This window comes from Lichenostomus cassidix, chromosome 2 (genome assembly GCF_008360975.1).
Source record: "Lichenostomus cassidix isolate B80296 chromosome 2, HeHo_3.0, whole genome shotgun sequence".
NCBI classification, from domain to species: domain Eukaryota; kingdom Metazoa; phylum Chordata; class Aves; order Passeriformes; family Meliphagidae; genus Lichenostomus; species Lichenostomus cassidix.
Genome location: NC_139482.1, coordinates 41,083,537 through 41,103,900, shown reverse-complemented (window position 1 = coordinate 41,103,900; position 20,364 = coordinate 41,083,537). Strand labels below are relative to the sequence as shown.

At 36.4% G+C, this 20,364-nt stretch overlaps 1 protein-coding gene across 1 annotated transcript in view; it reads right to left on the bottom strand.

The window, feature by feature from the left end:
- The window catches only part of STT3B (STT3 oligosaccharyltransferase complex catalytic subunit B), a 56,970-nt gene that overhangs the window by 5,555 nt on the left and 31,051 nt on the right, over positions 1–20,364 (bottom strand). Inside the window, exons 4-13 of the mRNA XM_085051177.1 lie at positions 19,393–19,458; positions 15,753–15,852; positions 11,153–11,251; positions 9,390–9,536; positions 7,436–7,484; positions 5,687–5,841; positions 3,830–4,041; positions 3,552–3,739; positions 2,890–3,061; positions 362–535 (exon numbers count right to left, since the gene is read on the bottom strand). Of these exons, the coding sequence (XP_084907303.1) occupies positions 362–535; positions 2,890–3,061; positions 3,552–3,739; positions 3,830–4,041; positions 5,687–5,841; positions 7,436–7,484; positions 9,390–9,536; positions 11,153–11,251; positions 15,753–15,852; positions 19,393–19,458 (1,362 nt within the window). The remainder of the gene's footprint in view (positions 1–361; positions 536–2,889; positions 3,062–3,551; positions 3,740–3,829; positions 4,042–5,686; positions 5,842–7,435; positions 7,485–9,389; positions 9,537–11,152; positions 11,252–15,752; positions 15,853–19,392; positions 19,459–20,364) is intronic.

Here is a 20,364-nt window from a genome sequence, read left to right as displayed (position 1 = left end):
AAATTTGTAATGCTGACTGTTTAAACCGTCTGAATGCTCCTGCTTTTTGCAAGCATGTGATGATGCACAGAGGGACAAACACAACAATTATAAAAAACAATCCTGTGCTTTTAGTATCACGAAAAAATGTGAAAAGCTTTTGAGGTTACTGACCTTTCAGAACCAAAAGCACTGAAAGAAACTGGGCTACAGGTCACTGCACTCCTACTGTGCACTCCAGAGAAACAACCCCAGCTCATTTTTCAAATAAAATGGCAACAAGTAGTTGAGATTTCCCTCCACTGTAGTGACCACTACTAGACAAGCAATAACATAAATAAAAGGGGTTTTTAAAAAAACAAACAGTAGTGGTTCCACTTACCCGTATATCTTTGGGATGCTCCCCCTCTGCTATTCTCACCATCCACAAGAACTTATTAATATCATCACCAGAGTAGCCAATCACACCACCAAAAATAATCAAAACATAATCCACATCCAGGCTTCTCATGATCTCGTATGCTGCTGATTCATTTGATGACATTGCCTTTCCCACCTGTATCATTGCAAAAATATCTTAAATATCTGCATAGCTGCCTATTGAACAGCTCTACAGGTCAGTACAGCAAGAGGAAAGTCCAAGAACCCTGTGCCATGTGCTCTAGGATGGCCCTGCTTGAGCAGGGAGGTTGAAGCAGGTGACCCACTGTGGTCCCTTCCAAGCTGTGGTTCTGTGATTCTTTAATACCTACTTGCCAACTGAAGCCAACATTTTCATTCCAGATAAAGAAAGCCCATTGTTAATATTCAGAAACTCAAAAGCCCAACCTAAACTGAAAAATTTCGTCCTCTGTAAGAGGACTGCTGCCTGTTGAAAGGAGTATTTTGGGTATGAAATACAGCAACAAGGGTTTTCCTTTTATGGCACCTACATATTTTTCAAGTCATAATTGTATTACCCAAAACTTAAGTGTTGCATGAAATACCTAATTAGAAATTATTTTTAAAGCTTTAGACACAGCCCAAAGCGTACAAATTATTTGAAATGTGATTTTTTTTCCCCTTAAGCTCTGTCCTTCATTAATGAAGCAGCCATAGCGCATTGCACTAAGTAGCACACAGGCACCCTCAACATTGAATTCAGGGTAAATCTACACGGAAAAAATGTCAGAATAAAACTTTTTAGAGCTGTATCCAGCACCTCTTCCATCCTGGTCACTTCCCACACTTAAGAAATTCACTTTGGTCAGCAACTGGCATTCAGTTCAGCAGTTTTGTTTGCTATTGAAGCTCTTGTACTTCAGGCATAGAAACGTATCACTGTAGTCAAAGGAGTAACTACAATATACATCATATTGCATCTGAATTGGTAACATTCAGCTCAGAATGCAATTAGACAGCACTAAGTTTAGGCGGCAAGCTGTCAAAAAGAACAACAACCTCAGCTTATTGGCCATTATCCTAATTAATGTGAAGTTATTTGCCAGATTTCCATCTCTGTGTGAGGAAATCATCTGCACACATCTCCAGGCCATGCCTCATTTACAGCACAAGTCCAGGTCTTGGCAACAACACACATTTATTGCTTGCATCCCCCTTTATGGAGTCTTCATTCCAATGTGGAACTTGACGATGCAGCAGTCATACTCCAGACAGTTCTTTACTGAAAGCCATCATTGCCAGTTGCTGCACTGAGTGTGGTTACTGTGCTTAGGCAACACAGGTGATCGTCTATTCACAAGATGCACCTTGTCCTGCAAGAATCTAAGTCATCTGCACTTCTAGCACTTGTAGAAGAGCGAGGCACACAGAGCTATCAGAGCTGAGTGTCAATTGAAACACACCTGTCAGGTCAAAATGCTGTCAGGTCAACAACCAAATGAGAAGTGCCTCAGAGTACATGGCAATGCTTTTTGACTGACATTAGACTGATACTAAAACCATCAGTACAATTTCCCAAGCTTGCATTCAGCTGAATGCAAGTTTCCTGCCCCGGTATAAAGTGCAGATGTGCGATCCCCCCTTCTCCCAATACACTTTTTTTGGGACTCTGCTCAAAGCACAGCTTTGTTATTTCACTGGCTTTGTGCACTGTATTTTGGCAGATCTGGTCCAACAGCTGTACTCACTACTGACACAAGACAAAGAACACAAAAAACTATTCTAACTATCCTAACTATCCTAATTTCTTGTGCCCTTCCCCCATTCTGCTCTTGTAGCAAAACTTTCTGGGAAGAAATGTGATTGATGATGAGACATTACACAGCCCAAGTTGCCTAAGGTGGAGCCCCTGTAACCACAGGCAATGCTAATGCCCTGCCTTAAGCACACATACAAAGCTTAAACTTTCTCTTCAGAAGGCAAAGAAATTAACTGTGCAGATGTTTTGTCTAGTTGCAAATTTGAGAAGACAGAATTCCATCAAATCTGCTACACTTCCGCAGCTAGTAATAAATCTTCACTTTCTGTGATTTCCCAGATGTCTGAAAATTTGTCAATTCATGTGGTCAGTTTTCACAAGCAATTCAAAAATCCACTCAGCAGTGACAGTGCTGAACTGCAAGGATCCTTATTTTGACAGGCCAGTAGAGCAGTGGTACCAGCTGTTACAGCACTAATCCCAAGGGAAATGGTTACCTCAGGTTTTGTCTATCCTCCCCCAAAGAGGAGAAACTGAAGTGAAGTTTGGAAGCTCCAAGTAAACAAAATGAAAACTCTCAAGCAAAATTGATTCCTGTACTTGAGTTTTAACAAATGAAAAGAATATGTTCCTTCCATGTTTGTGTTTTTCACTCTTTGCAATTTCTCCTTAATAGCAATCACCCTGTCTAAAAGATATCTGCAATTTCATATTGGACAGCAATGTAAATTTTTTGGTTCATCTACTCCACAGAAAATTGCCACCCTTACCAAGGCGATGTGGCTGTTGTTCCAAGTATTGTTATCAACCAGGGTTGTCCGGTTGGCCATTCCTGCTATCTGGTAACCATAATCCCACCATGACATCACTCTGGCATGCTCATCTGTGTTCTGTCTGAGCCAGTAATAGGCTTCTCTGAAGTCATCCAGGATATTCCGAGTGCTGGAAAACAGTTAAATTAATTTGCATCAGTACAAATACTACCAAGAAATGAACTGCACCATGACAAGCTTGGGCCCACGAGTAAGAGCTTTCTTATGAGTTCAGCTCCCTTTGAGGACTTTGTCACCAGCAGTCATAAATTTGAACCCTCTGACAGCTGAATGTCCAGAAGCTGAACTGCTTTTGAAGACATGACTGTGTGCATTTCCAGTCAAATATATATTCTTACACAAGTTTTCCCAGTTGACTCCAAAGCTTTTTTTTAACCATCATCTTTATTGGCTTCGGGTAGGATTATTTTTATGTATTTCATTAAATATTTCAGAAAATATATCTTTTTGAAAATTAGAGTATGAATAATTTTTTACTTAGGTCACAATTCCTTTATATAATAAGGAGTGATTTAGAGTAGGCAAAGCAAATTGCTAATGCAATGGCAGTAAAAAGGCTTTTACCCTTTAATCACTTCAGACCTGTAGACCTTACTTACCCATCATGGTTATAGGAGGCGAGAACCACGCTGGGGCTGGAGTATGCATTGCTGGTTACCCAGGTACAGTGAACAGCAAACATCATCAACAACATCAGCATCAGCATAGTCACGATGTTTTTGATATTGGGACCCAGCCCTTCTTCTGTTTTTTCCTGCTCAGATACATGTTTCCTCACTTTGCCTGCCTAAACAAACACAAATGTATCTGTTATGACAACCTTTATCACCCTTGACAAAGGAACCCACATTTTCTAACTCCTGCTTCCTCCCCTCACCTTATCATACAGGTTGCCAGGGCTCCTTTTGTCATCCTCATCACTGCTGTCCTCTATTGGTGGATTTTCCCTCTTCATATCATCACCCAAATAACGCTCAAAGACATTGGAGAAAGCAATTGCTGACAGCATACAGACCACTGGAGTTAAAGTGAGCATCAGGCGAACCATCACTCCAGCAAAGTAAACGGCGCTGATTGCATACAGAGCAACTGCAAGGAAACACATCTACTGGTGACACTTCGAAAATAATACTCTGCACACGTACATGCTCTCCGTAAAACTGCTTCAGGAAGTGGGTTGAGCATCTGTGTGTATTAAGACTTGAGTATGCAGCTTGCATTTCATTGCTTTTTAATGTACAGACATAGGGTTGAATTAACGTTCATCCATTTGAAGCCTCAAACCCTTCCTGAGATTCATCTTGACAACTGTTAACAATAACACAACCCCATTTTCAATATTTATTAATAATGTGTCAGAAGATACATTATTAGTGACATTTAATATTACACAGCAAAAATACTACTGGAATAATAGGTAACGTCATTTGATTAAAAAAGTCAAATAGCTCAAGACCAAACAAGTTATTGTAATTGAAAAAGCAAAAGGAAGTGTTACAATTTCATGTAAATATTAAATTTTGATTTAAGTTAGAGGTATCTGTGCACAAATTGGGGGCTTGTCTACATTATAAATCTACACAGACAAATAACATGTGAACCCTATTCTGAAGGAAGTTTTCATGAACAGTAGTACCTCCACTTTGTCTCCCACAAAACATAAATCAAGATTTTCCAAATACTAAGGAACATTAAGAACACATTTCTTGGAGAGAAAACAAAACCCAAACAATCCTGTATACACTGACTGTGGACATCTAATAGTGGTTTCCTTGTGGTGGATTCCTTGTCTGCTACAGTTTAACAATATACTCTTGTGAAAGATTTGCCACAGAGATCGTCAAAGGACAGTGATTTATCAGATAACATCATGTAAATATTTTTATGTTGTGGTGAGGCAGTGTGGCTCTCCATCCTCACTCACAGCTCTCTTTACACTGTGTTAAATGGAAGGTGCAGCAGTAGGATGCTAAAAGCAAGTTGCCCAGCACTGTTCTTGACAAACACTCATTGTAAGCCACACAGCACAGAATACCTCTGAGTAAAACATTCCTACTGCCCACAAACCTCTTAGGTAGCCTATGAGGCAGCTATATTAGCCTGGAGCCTCCTGTCCCTGCAGAAGTCCAAGACCTGAGTGATCTTCACTCCTCCATATGGGTTACAACTCCTTGCAAGCCTCATTCAGACTCAGAAGTTGGCTTTCGTATAGCTTCATACAAAAAAAAGTTGTCACTGACACAGGGAGACCCCACACTTCCATTTTGGCTTGTGCCTTATCTAGCACTTGTTCCAAAGCAAGCGATTCTGTTCACTAAAATAGCAGAAAACCTAGAAAGCAAATGCATTTTGAATCATCAGCTGTGATAGGAAGAGTGCCAGATGCCCAGGGTAGGAACCTTGCCTTTGCACTGAGCTGTTCTCCTGGCTGACCTGTAGTGTGAAACCATATCCCGTCAGAACATGCAACTCTGGCTGCAGAACTGAACACAACAAATGATTCCATCCCCCCTCCTGGCACTACACTCCATCACCATTTCAGCAACTTCTGCATTTTTATAAACTGCTTTAAATACTGCTGGGTGCAGGCAACTCTTAATAAACATCTTTAAACACATCACTTTTAAACTGGATTTTAGAACAAGCCACATATCAGCTTAGAGCAAGCAAAACCAAAGCAGAATCAAGTTGAAGGCAAAATTTTTCAAAATAATTTTTAAATATTTTCTCTTACCAAAGACTCTTTCATCATTGATGTTTTTGATACAGAACCACAGCCCTGCTGGGAAAGTACACACGAGAATATGCAGATCAAAAAAGAAGGAAACCCATGTTGTAGGCTGATGCTCAGACACAGAGGCAATGATCGGGATGTGAATTTTCGCATACCTTTTTTAAAAAAAATTCAGTTCAAATTATTTTGAAAAGATAAAATTATTAAAACTTGTTAACATTAGGAATTCTGAAATTCATCTCAAAGGAAACATTCAATTTTAAATGGCAAGTGCCCTAATCAGCAGAAATCTGATGAAAGTGTTATACTAAAAAGTCCCCAGGCCTTACTGTATCTAGGAAGCACTTGGTGTAGTTATTTAAAACAACAATACAAAGGACTAATCCATACTAATTAAGAGAATGAAAATTATGGATGATTTATATGTTTATGGCTAAATATGAAGCCAAATTCACCAAAATGAAAACACAAAGCTGTGGATGCACCTTTATTACATTTTTGAAGAGAATCATCAACGCCAGTAAATCTCCTAAATTTTCAACATTGTATTTCAAAAACACTGCCTGGATTACCTGCATTTTCTTAGTAAATCAAATTACAGTATTAAATACCAGATCAGTCACTGATGCACCCACATTCTTTCAGATGCTGAAAAAAATCAGGCCTTGTCTACACTTGGAAATACACATCATCTAAAGAACATGTCAACACTCAGTGCAGACAAGGACAGAACTGTGCTCTGTATTACAGACAGCTATACATATGGACCTAATCTAGGGTGCTACCATGATTGAATGGTGAGGTATCAAACATATGTCCTTTTCTTCACTGAGATCTAATTCTCATTCAAAACTGTATTGTGTGTTTTAACACAATGTTTTTCTAATGTAGACAAGCCCTCAAAAGTTTAATGCTTTGTGTGCGTGTGTAAATATATATATATATATATATATATATATAGGCAAAGAATAACATCTATAAATTCCTCAAGTAAATCTGAGGCTTCTTTACTGACTTCTTTACTGTCAGTAAAGAACAGAAAGAGCTGGAACAGAAGCCTGTATGAGGTGGATTTTGGAGCCTGAAAAAAAGCTTGAACTGCACCAGTTTTGAAGTTCTGCTATCCTTGCTTTTAATCTTAAAAAAATAAATCTACCAACTCAATTTAACCTTAAAATATTTAACTGAGAAAAATAGTTTCCATTTTATTCCTATTTTCTGAGCTGACTAAAGAAGCCAGCATTTGATTTTTAAAAGTTAACTAAAACAAAAGATTAACAAGATTTTACCAGTGAAAACACACATTAATAAAACAGAATTGTTCAGAGTAGACATCTGTATACTCAAGCAGATTTATAAACATAATATAGAGGCAACATGCAAGATCATATGTGCAACGTTTTTGTGATTTCATGCAATGTTGCGCAATGAAAACTAAGGCTCTTAGTAATTTTTAAATGTGCACTCAAGTGTTGGCACAGCTTTCAGTTATTTTATACTGACATACACACTATAGTTTCGTATAGAAAAAACACACCATTACATATTCAAAGATTTGCAAAGAAGCAAGAAATTTCATAGAAAAATTACTGAAATGGTTGTAAAGATCATGAAACAACGACAATACTCTCTTTAGATGACTGATTCCTCTTGACTAAAATACTAAATGGATTTGGGGATGAGGAGAGTAAATGATTATTAGTTTTCAGTAAAATGCTACTGATATCTAAATCTCATATCCTTACTTACCCAGTGTCCCACAATGAATAAAATCTGCCACTCCAAGGAGCAATATAACCTGAAATAGAGAAGATGGAAGAAAAACCTTTTTGCTCCCTAGGTTTTTTAATGCAATAATTCTTCTACTCCCTCAAGTTATACCACAAAACCAAAGAAATTTCACATAACTTGTAATATATGTGAACCAGACCTACTGCATTAGGCAGGCTATAAAATCTACCAACCATGAAGCAAGCTAGTTTTAGAATACACTTACAAGATCACACTGTACTTGTTGAGTGCAATCTGAGTATCAAGACATGCACACTCCCAAAAGTCAAAGCAATGCAATACTAAATATTTCTCAAAGAATATGACAGATAGCAAACTATACTCTGTGAAGGAGTACAGGAAGAAGAAAACTTAATTGGTAAGAAAGTATTTAATTTTTCTGAAATGTCAGAGCAGGAAACTGGGAACAATCTATAGCCAAAATACAAACACTAAATGAAATGCTGGTTTCCTTTTATTTCTCTCCTAGTGAACCTGTATGTGGCATGGAATATAAAAGCTGCTATTACACATGCTGATAAACTTTACATATTTTATAAAACAATGCCTTTAGATATTTGAATATGATAAGATGAAAAGAAACAGTGTAATTATTAGATAAAAGATAAAAAATATTTTGAAGAGTTATTAGATGATTCTTAAATTTATTTTCACTTTCCTTGCAATTGTTTCAACTCTTCCTGAAGACAGATACAGACAAGGTGATTCCTTTTATTATTACCAGAAGTCTTTGTGCATGACTCAGTAAGTCTTCCCTCTATCTTATTTTCAAAATTAGTATAAATCTGACTGACAAGTTTAGTTTAGTATCGAATTTAGACATTTAAATATTGTGGTTAATATTCTAGGACAAGACATATTTTTTCTTCAGTCCTCAGTTGAAAAGCTTGCTCCCAATCCACTGCATGTACAGGAAGAAGGAGCTGTCAGCACACAGGGTCATGATCTCCTCTGGATGTAGGCAGCATTCACCTGAAGGTGCTGGAAGAGTTGGCTAACATGAGAGCTACCCTGGTGATAAGGGTGCCTGGGAATTTGGCTACTGCTGCACCTCTAGGCAAGGCAGGAAGTTATATGCAGGAAGCCACAGGCCAGTAACCTGAGCTGCTGAAAAGACCATGGAGCACAGCCTCCTGAAATACACTGATAAATGTTTTCTGAACCATTTTCCTCATTTCTCATTTATAGCTGCAGAAGAACAGACAGGACAAATGGACCATTTGACTGGTTGAAAACTGTGTACTACTTTGAGTTTGTCAGGACAGCCAGTGGATTGGGGTCCAGCCAGTGGCTCATAAAAAGTAAAAATATCCCAGAGGCCAAAAGGTACTGTGCTAAATTGAAGAGTGGGTGACATGCCTTGTGACAGGCAGGACTTCCAAAATGCATTCTTCCAGATGCTGCACCTGGGATAGGGTCCAGATGTGGGCACCCTCTTCTGCAAGAGGATTTTTAAGAAAACGAGAGAGATCAGTGCTGTGAGGTGGTCAGGAGCCCACACTGCACAGCCTATCAGAAGCTGAGGCAACAAGGCCTGTTCCAGCTGATGAAGCAGTGATACTGATCAGTGAATTTCAGAAGATGAAATCAGCACTTCTAAGAACTGCAACAGAATACATATTTGGCTGCATGCTGAGATTAGAAGCCAATTTTTGTTTTGATATGCCAGTCTGAAAACTTTGCTAAGGACCTACTCATATGCATGGAAAATCAAATCAAACCATCATGTTTTAGAAGACTTTCAAACAAATAGTGATGCTAAGAATTGTTTTGGAATAACGGTGTCATAATTGACAAAAATAAAAGTGCTATTAAATAGTCCAAAATGTCAAAACAACTACTTTAGCCTAAACCAAACGTTGATCATCTGGATTACATGCTCTAAAGGTAAATGAGTTTCACATTTATTTACCTGTGTATGTCAAATAGATGACACTCAGGAACACAGTGCCAGCAGCTAGTGAGACACCCAAGAAGAACAATGTCTGAAATTCTTGCTTTGTTAATCTGTCTCTCAGATACTGCAAAAATGCATAAGCCTGCAGCAGTGCAAAAACACCTATGGAAAGATAAAAGTTCTTGTTTAAATGCTCAAAAGCAGTAACAGTTGTTAAAGTAACCAGCATACTTTGCCTATATTTGAATTGGAAAAATAAACAAAAGGTACACCCTAACATCTAGAACCCAGTATAAAATCACTTTCTGAAAAATAACCTTTAATATTTAACAGGGATGACACTTTCTTGCAAGAACAGAAGCTTCCAATGAGAGAAAATATTCTCAAAAAAACTTATTTTCTAATTATATCAAGAGCTCTAATACCCTCTTTTCACATCCAATATTGCTTCTTTGCACTCAAATTAAATTGGGGTAAAGGAGAGAATAATCTGAATACCAGATTGCACTGATTATGACAAAAATATGGGTTACCATACCTAGCTAGATGTGGTAAAAAATTAAGAGACAGACTTCAGGCAACACACAAAAAAAGGCTAATATAGAAATATATGGAAACTAAGCTACTGAACAAAGCAAGAGGATTTAATGAAAGAAGAAAGCAAACCAAAGAAGTATTAAGTCAAGTGAATTACATAAAGTTAGTGTTGAAACATCAGAATTCACTGGTGAAGCACCTGACACCCTCAAAAATGCTGTTCAGAGTTGAACATTAAACCCAGAACTTGGGACATGATATTTCAGCTATTATCAATTTCAAGGTATATAATCAGATCAATCTACTGAAGAATCCTTTCAAAAGTGAAATTTCACTACTGTCTGGCAGAGGAATAAAATGAAAGTGTATGGTCTTTCTTCAAATAAACAAAGAATTCAAGGTGCACAATGAAATTCACTAGTTCTGAGCTCCTAGAGAATGACAAAACTTCTATCAACTAAATACATGTAAAATTCTTCAGAATACAAATGTCCCTTGGTAATTTTTTCCTTTTCCATTATATTCAGATTGTTGAAAAAAAAAAGTCTAAATTTTAGAAGTATTTCTGTGTTAAATTTTAATGATATTCCGATCACTGTCCCAAATACATTTTGATAAGTGATTGCACAGAAGAAAAAAACCTGAGGAATCTAACAAACTGAACTATATCACATAAACAGTGCATGCAATTAAACTCAGTGTTAGCAGAGGTTACTGCTGACAAGAAATCAAGATGTCTGAGTGCTAACAACTACTGAAAAATCAACTTAAAGAAATAAAAAACCCCAAACAAGATTCAAATCAGTTATTTAAAAATCACCCTCCTGATTAGTAATTTGTATTCAGCCTGCTTTGAAAAATTACAGAAGACTTATCAACTCCAAAACCAAATTGCTCAGTAAAAACTGTGTTACCGAGAAGGAATGTTTCAATTGTATAATGCTTGAAGGCAACACTGTATTGCAAACCAGAGAAATTATCAATGTGTAAAGTAAGTGCTTGTCAGAATGCTAATTGATCTGGTCTTATGGAAGCATTTTACCTCCATTAGCTCACATGAAAAAGAGTATAATGTGTCAATTGGAAAGAAAACTTTCCTACAGATACTAAATTGTACCTCTTTTTTTAACAATTTACTTTGTTAACATGTGTTCTTTCTAATACAAGGAAACAAAGCCACAAGTGTTTGAGGTTTTCCTGTGTTAAGCAGGCTATTGGATGCAGAAGTTTAGTTTTCTTACCTGCAGCTGCCATGTGTTCACTTGTTCTAATTGGCTGAAATCCCACGAAAGGTATCTGCATCGATAATATTAACCCCACAATGTAGAAAGTGCTATATGCTAGGAAAGAAAAATGTGAGGAGAGGGGAAGAGAAGGATAGGAACAAAATTAAGACACGTTTGAAAAAGCACTGGCTCCACAGTGAATTCTATCTTCTACCCTAACTTCAGTGGCACTGAAACAGAATTGTACTACACTAAATATTTCAGCCATCCTAATTACATTTTTTCTTCTTTGACTAGATTTAAGCCATCAATTGCATTCAATTTTAGTAGATGTAGCAGAGTATTGTTTTTTCTAATTTTACTGGTGTTTCTCCTCCTAGGAAAATAAGCCATCTACATAAGATTCCCCAGCTTGAAGTAAGTTTTCTCTTCCCATCTTGTTTTTGAGAGTCATGGATGTGGAAAGAGCTCTCAAATAAAAAGTAACAAAGGAAGCTTTCTATATGAAGAGAAATGGAAGGGACCAGACCTCAAAAAGCAAAACATTTAAGAGTCCACTACTTATTTATAAAATACAAAGAGGTACCATTGTTCTTTTTTTAACACAAGAGCAGAGAGGATGCAAGAAACTGAAAAGCAATAGAATTAAAAATTAATATTAAGCATATGTATTGATAGATATGTATCAACCCTGGGGATTTATAACCCCTCAGAAAATAGAGGCCAAGAACATAATTAAATATTAACATTTGTATTATTAATATGAATTCTTATTACATACGCATTAACATTCATATACTTTATTCTGAAAGGGTTTTGGTGCTCAGTGTTACATGTTGAAGAAGAGATGGGAGGGGAGGATAAAAACACCAAACCTGAAAAGCCATGAGACTCACTACATTTGAAGTAAGCAGCCAACTTAAAGTCCAATTGAAGTTTGGTTCCTTCAGTGGCAAACAGCATTAATCCACCTTTCAGACTTTTACTCCTACAAATCCTAAACCACTATCTGGTTATGGCCTGGACCTTATGAAGAGACCCCTGTTCCCATATAATCCTCTACTAACCTCCATGAGATCAGCTCTGGGGAGTGCATCTTTGACCAGTGGTGGTGTTTCCTTAACACCTATGTGGCCTTGCTGAGGGATTGTGCTCCCAGGGCATTGTTTGTGTTTCAAACCAGTCAGAAGTGACAGCAATGGTATTGCCAAGCACTTGGTTTATTCTTTCAAGCACCTGTATTGCACAGCTTGGCCTAGCTACTGATCTATGCCCTCTTATGTCACTGAAATACATTCTTCCTGTAGGAAGCTAAATTTTTGAAGAATTCACTACAACATAAATCATTTACTGTACCAAGCAACTGTAGCAACACTGCCATCCTGTGGAAGTTCAATGATTGGCATAAATCACTACATTTCACATTTTTTAGACCACTCAAGTCATTTTCAAGCCCAGTCCTGCAACTGCTATACTTACTATGTGCACTGCCCACCCCCACCCCAATCCCTTACTCCCACTCCTTTCAAAAAGCTACATATTACCTGGTAATGAAAAGATTATATTAAAAAAGGCAATTTACACAGCACCATGATTTTTCTAGTAACTTAGAACCATCAGGATGATATATTACCACAAACTTTCCATGTTCCTTTATATTCCATAGTTTGCACAGTCTTTGCAAAAACAAGAAGTTAATTTTGATTCCTGCATACTGTTCTTATGGGTATTATTTTGACCAAGTCCAGAAAAAACATTCTGACCTACTGTGGATAAAGCAATTTTACAAAGAACTTTAGCTGCAGTACACAACACAAACACGGGAAGGACCTACTGAGAAGCTTCTCCAGAGAGTGTAATCATATATTGTCCACATACTTTCAATTAATGGATTGCAATCACCAGCAATAAACACTCAATATAAAATTCTAGGATACCGAAATAGTTGATATAAATATATACCTGTTTACTGTTTGAATGATAAAAATCCAAGACACAGAACAAGAAATTATTGAAATTAAGTTTTAAATTCTGGAAAATCTTCAAGTGTTTTGTTATTAAGTATTCTCAATTATACAGAAACTAAAAATGCTGTATGGAAAAATAAAATTGAAGTGTGCAAACATGACAAATCTATACTCTTCCAAGTGTAAAACAATTTATTTTTTAAACATATGAAAAACTAAAGAGAAACTGCAAGTACAACAATAGAAAATAGTATCAATGGTTGCTATATCTGAATAAAGAGGTTATTCACCTCTCTGCTAATACACTGGAATTGTAAGCACTTGTTCATAATGATTCAACTAGTAGGATCTGAATGAAAGGCACTGGCCATTGTCAAGATGAAAAAATTAAAGCACAGCTTGAGCTTTCAAATGGAGGCAGCATCACCACTATTGATGCCAAATGGGTCAGAAGCTATCTGGCTGATAAAGTCACCTGCCTTCCAGTCCTGAAATATTTCAAAATTGGCAAAAAACTTCACATTCTGGAAATTTTTGCTCATTACATGACTCTGAATTACACTCCCAGGTATATCAATCATGTCCCATTAACCTTTTCTTTGGTGTACGAACACCCATATGAAAAATACATATCAGGAAACCACCACTTAAAAAAAAAAATTTGGTTCTGCCAAATACTGTTCTCTACATTTACGTTGGGTTCAACTGAAGTTATGTTGGATTAAACTTAACACAGCCTTTATAAAATGGCTCACGCTAGCTTAAAATAAATTTAAGCAACTGATCTAGAAATTAAAACTCCCCCAATTCTCCATAGTAGTAAAAGAATGCAGATTTTACTAGCTATTGTCAGCTGAAAATATTTTACAAAAGTTTTAGCTGCGTATGGGTAGTTTTTTAAGAATTATGAGACTGCTGCAGGCACAGTAGCAATTGCATCTAAAAGAAACTCCCCAACTATCTTTATTCTCCCTGTTTCAAGGAGCTTTTATAAACTCTTCTCCCTATCTGAATAGTTTGGAAGTGAAGCACACTTGAATTTCTTCTCAGAAGTCCTTGAACATTCTCACCTGTTTTACAAAAACATCCTGTTAAACAAACCTAGAAATGACACAGTAATATGAGATGTACAGACTTCTTTAGGGCTTCCCATGAAAGCTTAAATTAAGGCAGCAGTTACAATGAAACAGCAGAGCAGTGATCACATTTTCGTTCTGACAACTCCATGGCAGCACATATCCCTCACTGCTGAAGGGCAATAACATCTCAAAACACTGCAGCTATTTGCAAAACAAACATCTGCCAAAATCTTTAATTCCTATGAACATGCAGTACTATTTTCCCCACATGAGTTCAAAGACTAGTTCATTGAAAGCTGAAAAAGCAAGAGCACTTATTCTTTATTCTTTCTGGCTACCACATTGCTTCAGGATTTTATAATTAGTTGATTTAATTTTCTCTTGCCTAATTCATTGAAATCAGAAAATGAAAATATTCAATAAAGCAATTTTAAAAACAAAACAAATTACTTTCCCCTTAAGTTAGGAAGAAGTAGTTAATGAAGTTAAGTAACACTAACATTAAAAATTAAAGATGGGTTAGAGCTTTTTCTTTCTCTCTTAACTGTAATGAATTTCCAATTGTCAATTACATAAATAGGGCAACAAAGAAGTATGGAACCAATATTTATAGTTTTGTTAACAAAAATTCAAAACTGAACTTGAGTAAATTGAGCAACTATTTTAGTATATAACAGTTCATATATATGTGCATACAGTAATTTCTCTAGCAGGCATTAAATAAGCATTAAAATAATTAAAAATACAAATATAAAACAGTATTAAAATGAGTAGTGAAAATATATTTACAAATATGAAATGCCCTGTGATCACACTTCAGCTCACATTATGTTCTCCAACCACCTATTATAAAGGCTTCACATCAAAGATGTTCCACCTAACTTATAAAGCTCTGAATACCTGAATTGCTTAATAATTATTTCATTCACAGACCTTCATCATGGCCAACTGATTTTATTGGTAAAGTGTCTGTAAAAACAGTTTACCGAGTATTTAAATGTCAGGCAAATCAATAAAAAAGTTAGGCTCCCAGGATCCCTATTCACACATTGCTGAAACTGGAAGGAGGGCTGGCCAATTAATCCAATAAAATGTTAAGGATTCCAATGGAGTGGACCAGCTCTTACTATGCACTCCTAGTTGCAGTTATATATGTACATAAATATGTATGTTTGCATAATTTCTGCTTTACAACTTTTAAAAATATCAATTGTTTTACATACTTGGAAAAGACAAAAAAATAAAATATTATTAAAGGCACACATGCAATACATATTTAAAATATACTAAGAGGGTTCTTTTACATCAAACCACCCATTTTTCTTTCCCTTGCACTAGAAGGGAGAAAATTAATTAGGGGCTACATATATGAAATTGTGGAAGACTGAGTATGTTTCAACTCCTTATTTCCATGTTGTAGAAAATAAGTGATTATAATCAGTAATCAAATTAAGACAGGTCAATCTGATATGCAATTTCTTAACACCCACTTGAAAAACACATCAGCACAGTAACTTCGTATGTCATTTTTAAGTATTAGAGAATGATTTTGCAATGACCAAAGCTTACCAATGTAGACCCTCCTGCTGTATCTCTGCATCAGCAACAGAACAAACACATGCAGCGGAATAAGGTTGATGATGAAAACATAACCACCCCATGCAGAGACCTGTGACAAATAGAACAGGAAATTAGATCTGAAAATATCTGCAAATTCTTAGGACAGCCAATGCTGGTTTATACACCTGATGGTCTAACAAAAAAACACAAAGCCCATCTACACAAGTAGTAAGAACTACTACTAATACCATCAGAATCTTTCTCAATATATATATTATAAAAGAAAAACAAACCACAGCAAAACCCACATATCAAAGGTGTTTGAAATGGATAGATTTCCAAGGCTATCCTTCCTAGATCTCCTTCCAGGCTAATTTGGTCACACTGGCAAGCAACAATGTGATGCTGGAGGCTTTTTCCAATGGTGAAGGCTGCAACACAAGGCAGCAGTAGGATCTGCAGGGCCATGAGTTGGACTTTGATAATCTTTGTGGGTCCCTTCCAATTCAGGATATTCATTTATCTCATGTAGGATGCAAAACTTTTGACAAATTTAGCACCATGTGCTGCACTTTTTGCTCAGGACAGGGAACACGATCTCCAGGCAGAGAGGAGAAAGGGAGCAAGGTACACCTCCAGAGTGTACCTTGGAGCAGAGCAGCCAGTGGAGGTTGCAGTGCAAAGGAATAAACAAAAGGAAGGGTATGAATGCACAGGAAAGCAGGACTGAGCACTGTGGAATGATATACAACAGTATTACGGATATTGCAAACCTGTGGCAACAAGAGCTGTTGAGAAGGACTGCTATGGTGTACTTAGAACTGAAACACTGCAATGTTATTAACAGATCACTGATTGCTGGTTTAGGTAAGGATTTAATGAGCTATCATTACAATGTGTTATCTAAATTTTTAACATATTTAGAAGGGCTCATGTTGACTAGACAGTCTGTATTTTAACATGTCCTCTTGTCAAATTACAGTCTAGACTTCTCCCATATGCACCATGCCTACCCTAGATCTTCATTTTTAGCATGCAGTAGCTAATGTGGTTTTCACTTTGATCGTACATTAGGGTTTAGAGTCATGTAGATATTTTTAAAGCCCTAGAATGCAAAAAGAAACGCAAATTGCTATGTTCTATAGAACAGGTTCTAAAAAAAAAAAGCATGAGACCATGTATTACTGTCTTTTGACACTAACAGTACAAAACCCAGCATTTCAAAATTTGGGGTAAGCAATTCAGACAATGTGAAACAAGTAGAATAAAATAATCTATCAGATTATCAAGGTCCTATTTCCAGATTACTAGCGTGAAGTATCACGGTTTACACAGTCAGGTTTATTTAATGGGAAAAAACACAGTATGAAGACAGACATGACAGATAAGTTCAAACATGCAGTTAGAACACTATCACATTTAGGGAAAGGTCTGAATGAAGCAGGTCAAACAGTTTGTATGGACCAGAGACCTGCACCTCTAATTATCAAAATGTTAAACCAAACCTAAGCACTGAGCATTATCCTGAACTGAAGATGCACATTGGAACTTCTCAAATAAAATTGAAGCATCCCCATAAATTGGCAAAAAGAGTGGAGCCATGCTATTACTCCTACAGGACTGCTTCAATGTACACCTTTCTTTTATTTTACCTCCTCATCATAAAAAGCTGTATGAAGCAGAAGCTGCTAAAGTAAAATAAAGGCTAAAAATAAAAATCCAAGGAAGAAATACCCTTCTCTATATTGAATGCAATGCAAGGCTATGAATCGAATTACCACAGTGAGTTAGGTATATATTTATAAAGCAGACTTAGTTATCAAGAAAGATTTGTCACTTCATGCAATATCCATTTGCCTTTCCAGAAGCTCTTCCTCAAACTTCCCATGCAAGGACTGACTCTTACTACCCTGAAACTGTGATTTCACTTCCAACTTACACTGAAAATGATTACTCCCATCAAAGAAAGACAAATTATTACTAGGTAACAAGTAGTACAATTACGCTTTGTCCTAAAAATTTACCTAAGCAAAATATCTAGGAGGGCAATTCAACAAAACTCTTTCCAGAAATGAAATACAATACATGGAAAGCCATCACCTAGGAGGGATGAAGGTGGTACAAGCAAAAAAATTCTACCATCTCATGACAGATTTGAAGCTAAGCTACAGACAAATCTGAACCTTTCATGAGCTGATAGCACTTGAAAGGAAAATAACTCCCCCCCACATTTACATTCACAGATTGAATGTCATGATGACACTGGTTCTGTAAGTTCTGATATGATGCACACACTAGATCACATATTCTCATACTATTCCACACACCAAGAGGGTAAGAACTTCTTATTGTGTGATTTTTCAGCATTAAAATTGTGAAAGCGTTGTATTTTTTAGCTGTATGTTTATGGAGGGCATCTTTGGAGAATCTGACCAATAAACTGGCAAAATACAAAAATTCGAAAACTTACTTGCAGCTTTTGCTCTGAACTTAAGCACGTACCAAAGCTACGGGATCTTTTCACTAAAATGCTATATAAACAGCAATGCTGTGTATAAAGACAGGGCTCTTTATTTTGCAATGTGGCAAAAAGGAGGAGCAATGGAATGAAAAAAATGTACTCTTAACAAGAAATAGCTATCCTATCCTCTTTGGTGACAAACACAGCACTACTATTTCCTATATTAACTACAAAAGTCTCCCAGGAAACCAAATGGACATTAAAGCTAGAGGAAATCTAGACAGCATCCAGACAACCTTTGAATTAACCCTGTACTTCAAGGCACATAAAGTTTCTTTTTCTTGCAAGCCTCGTTACCTGATGGTAGAAAACCAGTATTTGAGACCTCAATCTCAACTGTCACCAAGCAATTAGCCTGGCTGTCCCAACACCACTGGCTATTTTGAGGATAATTTATTTTTCGTACAGCTACAGAAGGTTTATCATTTAGGGAAAAAAAAGTTTGATTTAAACAGGAAAATTCTTTACGTCTAAGGTTTCAGAAGATGGAGGAGGAGGAGAACCAATTCTCTCAGTTTTTCTATTAGTTATATCTCTTTAATTTTACTACTGTTTTCCCCCTCTGTTAGGCCCTAGGAAAATCTCTGCAACAGCCTCTATCTTCATAGATCAAGAATGAAAAGGGCATTTATGGTCATTTATTATCACACTGAAATCATCCATCAGTTCTGGTAGTAAGCTTAATTTATGGCATAATTATACCCCATAGAAATAGCTTTCAAAGTTATAAAAATGTAACTTTGTCCTTACACTGGAAATATTCTGATTATTATTGCACTATAATGACACACAGACACATAAATATCAAAATTACACATTAATTGACCTCTACCCAAATAAAAATCCAACTGAATTAGAGCACCTATTCACAGCACGGGAAAAAATTTGTAAGTAAAGTTATTGTATTTCCAAATTTTTCCAAAAATTGATTTAATCTTATTTAAATACTTTGCATTTCAGTTTATGATGTTGTTTAGTCATATATTTAAGGTTTTAATAACAATACAAAGCAACAATTTTATATTACAGCTCCAACAAAGATTAAAATATTCTCTTTGTCAACATATGGATTATGCAAGTCCTACTTAAATAGTTTAGCTATTATATATATGTATATAAAAGCCTTACCATGTAAAAGTAGGATAGACAGCAGCAGATTGTCCAAAAGACTGACCCAGTTTTCACAGACTTCACCTGGAAAAATAACCAAGTATTTATGAAAGACAAATAGTGGACAATATTCAAAGGTTTCATTCCAAAACAAAGTCGAGAGAACTTATTTAGCCCACATCAAGTTAAATGTTATGCTTCGGAAGTGATGTCCATAAAATCATAACACAAATGCAATTCTTTCACACACAAAAGGAGGTTAGATCTATTTCTCTAGCAAAAGCATAGAATCCAACTCTGCTTTATGATCTGATGTAGAAGGGTAGTTGCAATGCCTTTGTGCTGCTTTCTCTGACATGTCAGAGCACTTTATAATTCTAAGCGACGACTATCTCCATACCTCACCTCCTCTGACATCTGACCCAACTCTGCAATTATAGACAAAAGAGCTATTCTGTAACTTCAAAAAACTCACTTAAGGTTAATGAGAGTATCCAGATACTACTAAAGGTTTAGCAAGATCCAGAAACTGCCCCAGGAATGTGAATTTTTATGAAACTGATAGGGGTGACTGCGGTGAGGGAAAACAGGAATGAAGAACAGAATTAAATAAAGCTAGAAAGTTGCCTACAAAATATATTTGATTCACACATAATTCTGCAAGAGTTCATGCGAACATTTCACTCTGCAGTTTAGCTAAATATGAATTCCATGAGAACAGATAACTGCTATCATATCTCAGTTACTGTAAAGTAACAACATCGGTTGATTCTATTATTGTTATCAAACACAGTACACCTTTCCAGCTGCAGCTTATTCTAAAACCAGATTTTAAAAAAACTTCATTTAAGTAACACCAGTCGCTCACTCATGAAAAATTTCAATTCCCTTCCATTATATTCCTACCAACTATATTTCAAGTTTGAAACATTCTAAAGCTAAAACATTTGTGAATATGCATCTGCTTAAGAAAACCACAACTCTTGACAA